This window comes from Quercus lobata, chromosome 5, assembly GCF_001633185.2.
Source record: "Quercus lobata isolate SW786 chromosome 5, ValleyOak3.0 Primary Assembly, whole genome shotgun sequence".
NCBI classification, from domain to species: Eukaryota; Viridiplantae; Streptophyta; class Magnoliopsida; order Fagales; family Fagaceae; genus Quercus; species Quercus lobata.
The window spans coordinates 87,763,861-87,778,158 of NC_044908.1; the positions used below are offsets into that span (position 1 = coordinate 87,763,861).

Below are 14,298 nucleotides of genomic sequence, written 5' to 3' on the forward strand. Positions count from 1 at the left end.
CATACTCTTAGTTTTAGAATAAACTTGACTCGAATCTCTATTTGAAAGTACGCTTCAACTCAAATCTTTCTAGTGTTATCACTCAACAAATGAAATCACTTTGAAATGGGGTGTAACACTCTCAACAACTTATGTGAGTGGAATAATGTAAGCAAAATCAAACATCTCACATATAAATCCCATGAAAAACGCTTAATCAAGAAAAAACAAGTAGTCTCATGAAAGGATGGCAAAAATATTCATACCACACATTTTTCTTCTCAGTCATATCAATATTTGAACTACACAATCTTCAAGATCAAATAAGGACTTTATTAGGACGTAATGTAGGGTAAAAATAAAGGGAATGAAATAAAAATGGGTGAAGGTAAATATAAGAAGTGTTTCAAGATTTGTCGGAATGTCAACTCTTTTTGGAATTTCCATTCAACATTTTTTTTTCAACTCTTCTTCTTCAAAGCAGTATTCCTTCCTTCCATTTCACTTCTCAAAATTTGATGAGAACCCTTTTTATTTTCTTCTTTTTGACACTTTTCCTTTTTTCTTCAATTCTTTTTTGAATTTTCGCACAAACCACCACATTGAAATAAACTGATCAAATTCCATCTCGAAACACTGTAGATAAGGGCTTTAAGAAAGAAAGGCTAATTAAAAGGCTCAACGGGGTGACTAGCGATAATGTATCAAGAAAGAAAAAGAAAAACACATATATGGCTCAAAGTAGACAAAAATGGCCTAATCTCATCTCTCAAAGACTAGTATAGTTCATTCAATATCAATGACTTCAAAAGATTCTAGTGTGACATAATTTTTTTTTTTCCTTGGCCAAAAGAAAGAACAATGAGACTACAACAAGGGAAATATGTTACGCACTTCCAAATGAACTTTAAGATTAGAAACAATAAATAACCCTCCAAAAATAATGATTGGCTCAAAACTCACAGGGGTTACAGTCTCCACATTGTTATCATCAAGATTTTCTAATCATTTTTATCCTTCAACAACAAGTTGTGTCTGAGTGGCTATGTGCATGTGCAATGAATTGAGCATGAAAGCAATGAAATTCTTTAAGCAAGAGTAGTATAACAAACTCAAAACATAAACCTCAAGCTAGGCAAAAGTTTTTTTTTTATTTTTTTTATTTTTTTTTAACACACTAAACAAAACAAAAAGATAGAAATCTATATAAATCCCCCCCAAACCTAAACCAAACATTGTCCTCAATGTTAAAAATGATACTCTCAAATATATGTCTTGAATGAAAAGAGAGAAAAATATGAATATGCAACATGAGAAAATCAAGTAGGAAAAGTGAGGTAAGGAGAAAGAGGAGACGTACCTTGATCAAGCTGATTGTTATAAATTTTAATTTCTGTCAAATATTAGCTAAAACAAAAGAAAATAAAATGGAAAAAGAAAATAAACACAAAGATTAATCTAAAATCAGAAAATAAACAAGAATTTTTTTTTTTTTTTTGCAAAAAGATTTAATTCATCTGAAGATCAATCCTGATAAGCAGGACCATCCAAACCTCAACAACACCATGGAGATAAATAATGCATATTATGAATGGACTAGTCCAATGATATTGTAACTTACCTGGGTCAAAAACATGTTGAGAAGCTTTTGTAGTATCTTCCAAGCGAATTCTTTGCATAACCACAGAAGCATTAATACCTTTAATATCAGCAATTCTCCAACCTATAGCTTCCTTATGCTCTTGAAGTATACTTATCAATTGGTGTTCCCAAAAGTCATCCAACTTTAGTGGTTCTCCAATAGATGGGAATGGGGATGAAGAAAGTGGGAAACGGACCACTTTTGGCTGCCAGATATCAATACTTAAGAGAGGAACAGAATCCAACAATGCATTGACCTCCTCAATTGATTTTTCAGTATCCAAATTGCAATCAAAACGGGTTAAGCAAGCGTTTGGGGGATCCTCACAACTTGATTGTAGGAAAGTATCATGGACTAGGCTCCCAATCATGTTAACCTCACATATATCCTCATTGTCTAGTACTTGCTTACTTATGTCAAAAATATTAAGCTCAATAGTCATATTCCCAAAATAAATCTTCATCACACCACTTTGACAATTGATCAAAGCATTGGATGTGGCTAAGAAAGGGCGACCCAAAATGACATGGATTTGTGTATTGGCATTTAGAGTAGGTTCAGTGTCTAACACAACAAAATCAACAGGAAAATAGAATGCATCCACCTTAATTAGCACATCCTCAACAATACCTCTAGGGATTTTCACAGACCTATCAGCTAATTGAAGTGTCATGGTTGTGGGTTTCAACTCCCCCAAACCTAGCTATAAGTATACTGAATATGGCATTAGGTTCACACTTGCCCCTAAATCTAGCAAAGCTCGCTCAATGAGACGATCCCCAATCCTGCATGAAATTGTAGGAGATCCAAGGTCCTTACATTTTGCTGGATATTTATTCTGAGTGATTGAACTAACTTGCTCTGTCAAAAATGCCTTTTTAGGGACATTTGTCTTTCTCTTCATTGTCACAAGATCTTTTAGAAATTTGGCATAAGCAGGAACTTGCTGAATTGCATCAAGAAATGGAATGTTTATTTGCACTTGCTTAAAAACCTCTAAAATGTCTCCAAATTGTGCACTTTTCTGAGGATTGATTAACCTTTGAGGAAATGGAGCTTTAGGAACAAACCTCTTATCAAGGGGGGAATTAAGATCCTGAATTGGAGTGGCGGGTGGGTTGTCCTTCTTTTCTCTATGATCATCATGTGAACTATGAGTTCCTTTTTCCTTTAACACAATATTTTCATCATCCTCCACTTCTAGCATTTTCACTTGATTATCAACTTGCTTACCAGACCTAAGGGTAGTAATAGACTGAACATGTTCTTGTCCATGAGTAGAACTAGAAGAACCATTGATGGCATACTGTCCTTTTGGGTTAGGTATAGGTTGACTAGGAAACTTTCCTTTTTCCCTTTCTCCAACTTGGGTTGCTAACTGGCCAACTTGATTTTCCAACTTTGAAATAGCTTGAGTATTCAAATTGGCGGAACTTTTCATCTCTTGAATGGCTTGGCTAGTTGACTGCATGAAAGTTTTGAGAGACTCCTCCAAAGATGGTTGTTGTCTTGGTGGTACTACAAACTGAGGTGTTGATTGAGGAATGGGAGGATATGCTTGAGTAGGTGGACGAAATTGACTTTGTTGATGCACTTGTTGTCCACCTACATTTGTGGGTGGCTGATTTTGCCTCCATGAGAAATTAGGATGGTTCCTCCAATTTGGATTGTATGTCTCTGAAAATGGACTAGCAAATGGTTTTCCATAATTATTTAGTGCATTTGCTTGCTCAGCATAAAAATCAGGGTACCCAGTTGCAGAAGGACACATTTGTGTTGTATGCATAGGACTAGCACAAATAGAGCATGTTTCACTTTGAACTTGATTGACAGAATTCATCCCTCTACCTAAAGCTAAAGCTTCAACCTTACGAGTGAGATTGTCCAACCTAGCTTTTATGCCTAAATCTTCACTGACTTCATACAATCCTCCTTTCTTAATTGCAGGGGCACATCTCTCTTTACGATTGGAAAAATCCCATTGTTGTGAACTTTCAGAAAAATTCTCAAGAAATTTGTATGCCTCATCATCTACAAGACTCAAAAATCCACCACCATTCATGGACTCAATCATGTTACGATTTGTCTGAGTTAAACCATTATAAAAATATTGTACTAGTCTCCATGTTTCAAAACCATGATGGGGACACTTTAAGATCAAGTCCTTAAATCTCTCCCAACTCTCATAAAATTTCTCTTGTTCATCCTGATAAAAATCTGCAATTTCTCTCCTCAAAGCATTGGTCTTGGCCATTGGGAAAAATTTAGAGAGGAATTTTGTGACCAACAGTTCCCATGAAGTGATAGATCCAGGTGACAAAGAATTAAGCCATGCTTTTGCCTTATCCTTCAAGGAAAAAGGGAATAAACGCAAGCGAACAGAGTCATCAGTGAAATTCTGAAACTTACAAGTAGCACAAATCTCAAGAAAATCCTTCACATGCATATAAGGATCTTCTCTATCCAATCCATGAAAAGTAGGAAGAAGGTGGATTATCTGTGGCTTTAACTCAAAATGTGCAGCAGTGGTTGTAGGCAATACTATGCAAGATGGAGGGTTGGTGGTTATGGGTGAGAACAACTCCCTAAGAGTTTTTGAATCATCTCCTGTTTCTCCCATTGTGGATGAATAATCAAAACTAACAAGACGATTTTCTTTATCACGTATCCAAGTTCTCATACACCAAGCACAAAGAAAAAAAAAATTTGTTTTTTTGGTTTTTTTTTTGTTTTTATATATTTAAAAAAAAAATTAACTACAACTAGTAGAAGGAAAAATTCAATTAAGACCTAATTTATTTTCCTAACCAAGTCCCCTGCAATGGTGCCAAAAACTTGTTGTGAAATTTTAAAATACTCGCAAGTGTACGAACCGTACCGAAGTATAGTTGGACAAGAACGAGGTCGAACCCACAGGAACTTGAATGAATGTAGGAAAATTAATTAAACCTTAACCAAATTAATCCTAATCTAGTTTAAATAAAAATTGGTCGGTTGCAATAAAATAAACTAAGCAAATAATAAAATTAAGCAAATAATTAAACTAAGCAAAAGATATAAAGCAATAAAAAGATGTAAACAATTAAGAGAAAGGAATTAAGGTTTTAGAATCCGTCTTGTAAGTCATATCAGCATATATTTATGATCAATAATTTTTCCCAACTCACTACATGATAATCTAGAAATCAATCTTGCTATCATGGAAAATATTATCATTAAAACTTATGTTTAAAAATCTAAAGCATGTTCTTCTTCGCTTCTTAAGTATAAAATCAAATCATCAATTGTATCCATTGTCAAACAAATCACAAGATATATCCAATTCTAAAAATCAAATCATAAATTGTATCCATTGACAGACAAATCATAAGTGATATCCAATTTTATAATCAAGAATTAATAAACCAAGCATTCAATTAATTAAGATAAATCCTAAATCATGAGAAAAACATGATTGAACTCATATCTAGAATTCCATCTTAGTCAATTGATATGAAGCAAGAACAATTAAAATCATTAAAGAACAACTATTGTGGGAAAAATCAAATCACATAAATATTATTGATAATCCTTAACAAGGTTTCATCCTCAACCCTAATTATAAATTTAGCTACTCATAGTAATTGAAAGAAAACACAAAAATAAAATACTAAACATTAAACTAGACAAATAAAATAAAACTAACTGTCATAGAAGAAAACCAAAGAAGTAGCCGCACTCTCTATACATTTAGCCCTCAGCCCTGGCACTAGCCTCCACCTCAGCCTGAATTTTGCCCTAAAGAGTCTTTAAATAGGTCAAGGAATCCTATTACAAGTTAAATTCTCGTTTGGAGAAAATTCCAGATTTTTAGGCTTCACTTAACTGACTATTTTGGCCCATTTAACATCAGAATTTGGACTTTGGTAAACTACAAAGTTGTAGCGCTTTAAGTTATCGTTCCAGCTCAACTTGAATCATCTCGATTGGACATCTGAGCCGAAAGTTATGCCGAAAGTACTAACTGATGTGCAGTCTGGAATCCTAATCCGAATTGGACTTGGATTTGCTACAAATTTCCTTTGATTCCTTGCTTCAATTAGACTTAAATATAATTGGGTTGGTCTTTTCTTGAATTCATGCCTGGCTGGATGTAAGTTGGCTTGATTCAATTGGCCTAGCCCCACTTTGCATGTAAAGCCCTTGTTACCTACAACACAAAGATATTATATAATCAGTCACAAAATAACATAAAAGTAAGGCTAAATATGTAGATATGTGAGTACTTTATTGTATAAATCTCATGCACATCACCAGACCTGCCTTCTCCGATTCTCTGCCATTTCTTTTCCACGGCAAGACCCAACGATCCTTTCACGATACCAAACCTGCCTAGCCCATGGCCATAGATCCCACCATACCTATATCCAATTCGCTCAATTTCCACTCTTCCCCAGCCCATGGCCCAACTATGTCGGTCGGCAATGCAATCGACCCAGCCTGTCGAGACCGGCCTAAAGGTATTATCTTATAAACCTATAATATATATATTTTTTTTCTGAATCCGAACTCTATATAGATTAGGACTCCATAACTATATATATAAAACTTTCACGATGCTTTTTTTTTTTTTCACGGCTATTCAATTTGTGTGGAAACTGGGCTAATTATAGAATTGTAGTTTTTGTGAACACACTTAGATAATCAATTTAACTTTTTTTTTGAATTTTAGTTATATGTTTTTGTGTTAAAATTAGTGATTGAATTGTTTTTGTGTGGAAACTGAGCCACGGTTTTGAATTTGTTTAGTGGAAAGCTATTCAATTTCTAGGTTTTTTTTTTTTTTCACGACTATTCAATTTGTGTGGAAACTGAGCTATAGATTATTTTTTTACCCTAGCCTATTTTGTATTCTATGATTGATTGAATTGTAGTTTTTGTGCACACACTTAGATAATCAATTTAACTTTTTTTTGAATTTTAGTTATATGTTTTTGTGTTAAAATTAGTGATTGAATTGTTTTTGTGTGGAAACTGAGCCACGGGTTTGAATTTGTTGAAACTGAGCTAATTATAGAATTGTAGTTTTTGTGCACACACTTAGATAATCAATTTAACTTTTTTTTGAATTTTAGTTATATGTTTTTGTGTTAAAATTAGTGATTGTATTGTTTTTGTGTGGAAACTGAGCCACGGGTTTGAATTTGTTTAGTGGAAACTGAGCGAGGTGGAGTTATCTGCTTGCTTCCTGATAATCTTAGCGAAATTGGTGTGGAGTATGTTGAGGTTAGTTATTCATTACATTGTTCATACTAAATTTTTTTTTTTTTTTTTTTTTACATTGTGTTAATTTGTGATTGAGATATTCTTTGAAGAATTCTTCAGTACTCCACCATTAAATATTGAAATTGTCCATTTAATTTGATGGAAGCTTTGAGCTAGCACGGTTCAGTTTAAAACTTCAAAGCTGAGATAATGTCAAAGTTTATTTCTTTATTATGTTTTGCTTTTTCTATAATTTTGTCTTTTTTTGAATTTTTTTTTTTTTTTAATTTCTAGATCCATTCTCAAGCGATTTTCCTAAATTAAATTCTAAATTCTGAAGCACAATTATTTCTTATGATAATCCCCCTTTGGTTCTTAATTTTTTTGGTATGTGGTTATATATTTTCATCATTATAGCAAGGATTTCCACTTTCATTATGTTTATTTAGGGATAGAAAGTAAATTCCTCGCAGAATCATTCTTTTAGGCACAATGAATTCAGTTCTAAGTTTGAAATTGACCTATAGGAACTAGGCTGAAGGCTATTGCACATAGTAATGGAAGATACATAGGGAGAGACAAATATATACTTCAAGGATTGTGCTTCCCAGTTTTTTCCCCTCTTAAGTAAATGTTTGCTGGTACTTTAAGCGCACATTGATGATGCTAAATTTAAGCAAGCGTCTTTTCTCATTTGTACTTTCCTTTCCAGCTTTTCCCCCTCTAAGTAAATGATTTTTGTTCCCATTTATATGACAAATTTGATCTTCATTAAGAAATTGAGTCTTTTTACATTTGAATTGGATTCGTGTACTAATTACTGTCAGTAGACCTAACCTCCTCATCTCTCTCCAGAAAAATTTTGCAATCAAACAAACTAGAAATAAATTTTGCAAAAACTTTGAGTTTAATATTAATAAAAAAAAATAACCAAAAAACTTAGATATTGAATGAAGAACAATGAGTTCGTGAGAGAAGTGCAATAGTCAAACCGGCTGGTAGTAATTTTTTCTTGAATAATATAAGCCTCTATTGATTAGTACAATGGTTACTAAGCATAAATTTTATAGTTGTTGCATTTCTTAAGACAAAAATAACATATTACACAATTTGATATTCAAGAATTAATATTTTTTATTTGACAAGAAATTTTCATTAATCCATTGACTCAAAATTTGTGTGTGTGTGTTTTTAATTTTAATTATTTTTTAAAAATTTTAGATCTAATTGCAGATGAGATTAGGTCTCTTGAATTGTCCATCCAAATATTTATCTCATGAAAAAATAAATAATTGGTTAGGTAAATCTTTTGGTGAACTTATACAAACCGAACATTTGGTTGACTTTTATTGACTCAGCTAAGGACCAATCTAATTAATTAGCAGTAATTTACACAATCATGGTCAATTTTTTATTTTTTATTTTTTGAGGGGAAAATCATCGTGATCAAATTAAATTCAAGTTTTGATTTATAAGAATTTATTCTAACTTTCTATATAAGGATATATATATATATATATATATATATACGAGTAATTCTACCGTACCCCCCCTCAAAAAATGGGGGGTATGGTACCCACTAGTAGGTAACCTAGTATAACAGGTTACCTTTCTTTTCACATTTGATGGTTCCATCCTCACATTATGCAGTTCCAACATCACATATGATAGTTTTTTTGTCACATTCGGTGATTCCCTTACTTTTTTCTCACATTTGACAGTTTCATCCTCACATTGTGCAGTTCCAACATCACATGTGACAGTTCTTTTGTCACATTTGGTGGTTCCCTTATTTTATTTCTCATATTTGACGTTTCCATTCTCACATTCTGCAGTTCTAACATCATATGTGATAGTTCTTCTTTCACATTTGACGGTTCTATCCTCACATTGTGTAGTTCTAACATCATATATGACTGTACTTTTGTCACATTTAGTGCTTCTTCTTTTTTTTCTCACATTTGACGGTTTTATCCTCACATTGTTCAGTTCTAACATCACGTGTGACAGTTCTTTTGTCACATTCGATGGTTCCCTTATTTTTTCCTCACATTCGAGGTGTTGCATCCTCACATTGTGCAATTCCAATATCACATGTGATAGTTCTTTTGTCACATTTGGTGGTTCCCTTGTTTTATTTCTCACATTTGACAATTTTATCCTTACATTCTACAGTTCCAACATCACATGTGATAGTTCTTTTTTTACATTCGGTGGTTCCCTTATTTTTTTCTCATATTTGATGATTTCATTCTCATATTGTACAGTTCCAGCAACACAAGTGGCTGTACTTTTGTCATATTTGGTGATTCTTTTATTTTTTTTTCTCACATTTGACGATTTCATCCTCACATTGTGCAGTTCCACAATCACATTTGACAGTTCTTTTGTTACATTCGGTGGTTCCCTTATTTGTTTCTCACATTTGACGGTTTCATTCTCACATTGTGCAGTTCCAACATCACATTTGACAGTTATTTTGTTACATTTAGTGGTTCCTTTATTTGTTTCTCAAATTTGATGGTTCCATTATCACATTGTGCAGTTCCAATATCAAATATGATATTTTTTTTGTCACATATAGTAATTCCTTAATTTTTTTTTCTCAAATTTGATGGTTCCATTGTCACATTGAGCAATACCAACATCGCATCTCACTCTATTTTTGTCATATTCAGTGATACCCTTTTTTTATTCTCAAATTTGACAGTTCCATTATTACATTGGGTAGTATCAACATTACTTATGACCGTACTTTTGTCACATTCGGTGGTACTCTATTTTTTTCCTTACAATTGACAGTTTAATCGTCACAGTAAGCAGTACCAATATCACATATGACCATAATTTTACATTTGGACTCATCGCTGAAGTCACTTTTTTACTTACTAATAACCGTTCATCACAATAGTAATTTTTTTTAAGTTATTAAAAAATTTAGATCTAAAATCTAAAACCAATCCCAAGAAATTAGTCTAACCACAGTAATTACTCTTGTTCACCAAAAAAAAAAAAAAAAAAAAAAAAGCTGGAATTATCTTGGTTTCTTACACAAATATTTGAATATACCAATTATCTTCCTATGTATCTCGCTTGGTAGCTTCCATCACGTTCAGGAGCATACCTCCCTATAAAATAACATAGTTGAGGTCACTTTTTTTATGTTTATATTTTTATTATTTATATATACTATAAAACCAAAGATGTATAACCTTATGTGCTCTCTAATTGTTCTTATGTAACATCTGCAACTTAATCACAATTGTGTATTTATTGTGGTGTCTAAGGTTGGAAATAGGGTGATTATACAATTAGCAAGTTATGCAAAAAATCCAATACAAAGATTGTTGACAATTTTAAAATTTTCAATAAACACTTGAATTGAAACTATAGATCCAGTATTAAATAGTCATCAATCAAGGCTACTACACTAGGTTTTATATTTTTTAGGCATTTTCATTAGATCCACGTATGTGGAAGTGTCAAATGACTGTGTCCGACACAGGTATAATCACCCTAACTAAAGTGTCTATGCAATTTTGTTTCATAAAATTATTATTACATTTAGACCCATCTAAAACAAAATAAACATCCCAAAAATTTTCCACAATAACAAAAATTACCAATAAAAAAGCTAAAAACAATTAAACACAATGTAAGTAAGACCTATTTACTAGGATTTGAGACTAAGCCATTCTCACATTAGAAGGTTCCATTCTCGTATGGTGCAGTTCCAACATCACATTTGACAGTACTTTTGTCACATTTGGTGATTTTTTTTTTCTCACATTTGACAGTTCCATCCTCACATTGTGCGGTTCCAACATCACATGTGAATGTTCTTTTGTCACATTTGGTAGTTCCTTTTTTTTTTTTTCTCACATTTGATGGTTCCATTATCACATTCGACAGTACTAACATCACATTTGACAGTATTTTTTTCAAATTTAGTGGTTCCTTTTTTTTTTTTCTCACATTTAACAGTTCTATCCTCACATTGTGCAATACTAACATCACATGTGACTTTACTTTTGTCACATTCAGTGGTTCCTTTAGTTTTTTTTCACATTTTATGGTTCCATTATCATATTAGGCAGTACCAACATCACATTTAACTTTACTTTGTCACATTTAGTGGTATCTTATTTTTTTGTCACATTTAATAGTTCCATTATTACATTAGGTAGTACCAACATCACTTCTGACCGTACCTTTGTCAGATTCGGTGGTAACTTATTTTTTTCTCTCACAGTTAACAATTCTATCGTCACATTGGACAGTACCAATATCACATCTGATCGTACTTTTATATTTGGGCCTACCATTAAAGTCACTTTTTTACTTATTAATAATCGCTTATCACAATAGCAATTTTTTTAAAAAAATTGTTGCTTTAGCTTTTTCCTCATTTTAAAAGCTATTAACAAAAATTTAGATCTAAAATCTAAAACAATATAAACATCCCAAAAAATTAGCCCAACCACAAGAATTACAAATAGTAAAGTTAAAATATGGTTTTCTGTCCTATGTTACACTTTCTGGTCTAGGCATATCAACTTCCCCCCCCCCCCCCTTCCGTTTGGATCAATTCAAAGATGCAACTTTAGGCCCTAAACTTTTAGATCAATTCCGTTTGTTGTTTGTTTTTCGATGTGTTTTTGCTTTTATACATTACCTGCTTATTCGGTAACTAGTTTTCATTAAAAATAAATAAATGGTCAGGATTAAGACATATAAAATATACGGTCAAGATTTAAAGGGGTACGGTACCCACTAAAAAAATAGTGGGTACCGTAGAATGACCCTATATATATATATATATATATATATATTTTTTTTTTTTTTTTTTTTGGGTGAGAATCTTCTATCTGAGAATTTAGCTCAATTACTATGTGGATCTGTAATTTTTATAAAATTATGGATTATGATCCTCTATAGTTTAATGTAATTTCATCATAATGTAAATAAACTGGACTGGGCTGTAATTAATCAAAAGGCCGAGTCATACTCTACTGACTACTGAGCTCACTTTTAAAATTAATTTCACAAAACTTATGCAGGTCGGTCATTACAATCAATGGCCCTTAACATAATGAAAGGTATCATAACATTTTGTTAAGTGAGATGCATTTATGTCACATTCAAATAATTTCTAGCATCTTCTACATTAAAAAATTACATGATCTCCCTTAAGGTTTTTTTTTAAATTACGTGATATTCCTTCTTATTTCAAATTGATCAATATCCTTTGAATTGAAAATTATTATTGACTAATCACCCTCAATGCTCAAAAAATCATTGCTTTGAAATTATTTTAACGAGTTACTTATAAAGGATTAAATAAAATGTCTGTTTTTTCTTTTTTTTTTCATAAGAGTTGTTATCCTTATTTTCTATTTTTTCTAATTTAAAAAAATTATGCTCTCTCTTACAGGAAGTAGGGTGCTTCAAAAACTCTGAGTTTACTTTTAATATAACAAAAAACCAAAACTTAATTACTGAATGATGAACAATGAGTTCATGAGAGATAAGTGCAATTGTCAAACCGGTTGGTAACAAATTTTCTTGAATAATATAAGCCCCTATTGATTATTAAAAGAAAAAAAAAAAAAACCCAAGTAGTACCAAATACCAATCCTTATTTTTTTAATTAAAAAAAAAAAAATCAAATAGTATCATTGTGTGTGTCAAGAGTTTTTTTTTTTTTTTTGTTAGCTGTATATATGTGTACATAATAATGATGTTTGTTGGTTGTACATATGTTTTTGTTATTGGCTTCTCACAAGAGTTTGATAGAATTCCTAAATAGTGTTCATATGGTTGTTGTTTTAAATCTGCTTTTATCATTGTCTTCTATTGGTTTTGCAGGTAGGGATTTAGAATTTTGATATCTTGCTTATTTGGTAATACAACCACAAGACCGGGAAAGTCAGGTATTTACCAGTATTTCTTTTATTCTGTACTGTTTATTGTATATTTATTGGTAATATGTTTGTAGAAAGAATTTGAAAATTTTATCAAATAATCATATCTTTATGTTTTTTTAATTCTGAAGTTAGTATGTGAATGCTATATTTTTCTTCAATTTTTCACCTTTCTATAACATCTAACTGTTAATTTGTAATATATGTTTTTGCTATATAGTTATATTTATGAATTAAAATTTTGTGAATGTTTTGCTTTTAGTTTATTCCCTAAGCATGGACTCTGCTTTCTATGCAAGATTGAGACGAAGATTAATTTTATCTGAAAAGAGAAATAGAAGGGGTATGATATTGACATATTAAAAAAATATTTTTCTTTAAAAAACTCATAATTAGTATGTAACCTAATAATTAGTATGTAAACTAGGCCAAACAAGAACAAGAGATGACGAGCCATTTGAAAGGAGTATTCGACGTAGACAATATAACATTAATGATGAAAGCAGAAAACAACGTAAGTGTTACATTTTTTAGTTCTCCCAAAAAAGTTCTAAAATTAGGAAGAACAAGTGAATTTTTGTTTTTGTTGTCATAGGAAAATTTACAGAACCATTGGATTTAGGACCTCCAACAATAGTATGTGAACATTGTGGAGCTCAATTTTGGTATGAAGAGAGAACTGTAAAGTCAAAAACGCCTACAAAACCGAAGTTTAGTTTGTGCTGTTCTGAAGGAAGAGTTCAACTCCCTCTATTGAAAGAACCTCCACCCTTTCTTGGAAACTTACTCAATATTAATAGTGATCAGAGATCAATAAACTTTCAACTAGGGATAAGAATCTACAACTCTCTCTTTGCTTTCACTTCTTTGGGGGGTAATGTTGATAGATCAGTGAATAATGGTTCTGGTCCATATGTGTTTCGTGTAAATGGTCAAACTCATCATAGAATTGGATCACTTCTTCCTGTCCATGGCCAAAAACCTAAGTATGCACAGCTTTATATTTATGAAACTGATAATGAAGTTAAAAATAGAATTGATGCAGTTATACGTGAAGATGATAGAAATTATGTGGATCCAGATATTGTTATCGGGTTGATGGAAATGTTAGACCAGTGTAACCAATTGGTTAAATGTTTTAGAAAGGTCAGGGACAAATTTGATGAATTAGATATACATAATGTCAGAATTCGTTTAATACGAAGTCGCAATTCTGGTGAAAGGCAATATGACTTATCTGTAACGTCTGAGATAGCTGCTCTTATTGTTGGAGATTTTAATATTGAAAGTTCTGATAGAGATATTATTGTTGAGAATCAAAGTTTAGGATTGCAACATATAAATGGAACTCATCCAAGCTTTATGGCATTGCAATATCCATTACTTTTTCCCTATGGTGAGGATGGGTATATGCTTGGTATACCTTATAGGAATTTGAATGGGAGAAATTCTAGAAAAAGGGAATCAATAACAATGAGAGAATACTATGCTTATAGGCTTCAACAACGC

The 14,298-nt window shown here is 31.9% G+C and overlaps 1 protein-coding gene and 1 non-coding gene across 2 annotated transcripts; one reads left to right on the forward strand and one right to left on the reverse strand.

Annotated features, from left to right (window-relative positions):
• Positions 1–2,324: 2,324 nt before the first annotated feature.
• On the reverse strand, positions 2,325–4,241 carry LOC115991406. Its single transcript, XM_031115102.1, has one exon. The coding sequence runs from the start codon at positions 4,239–4,241 to the stop codon at positions 2,325–2,327; it is 1,917 nt and encodes a 638-aa protein (XP_030970962.1).
• Positions 3,754–3,862, forward strand: LOC115993402. The gene has a single exon (XR_004092943.1). It is a non-coding gene; the product is annotated as a small nucleolar RNA R71 (small nucleolar RNA).
• Positions 4,242–14,298: the final 10,057 nt, after the last annotated feature.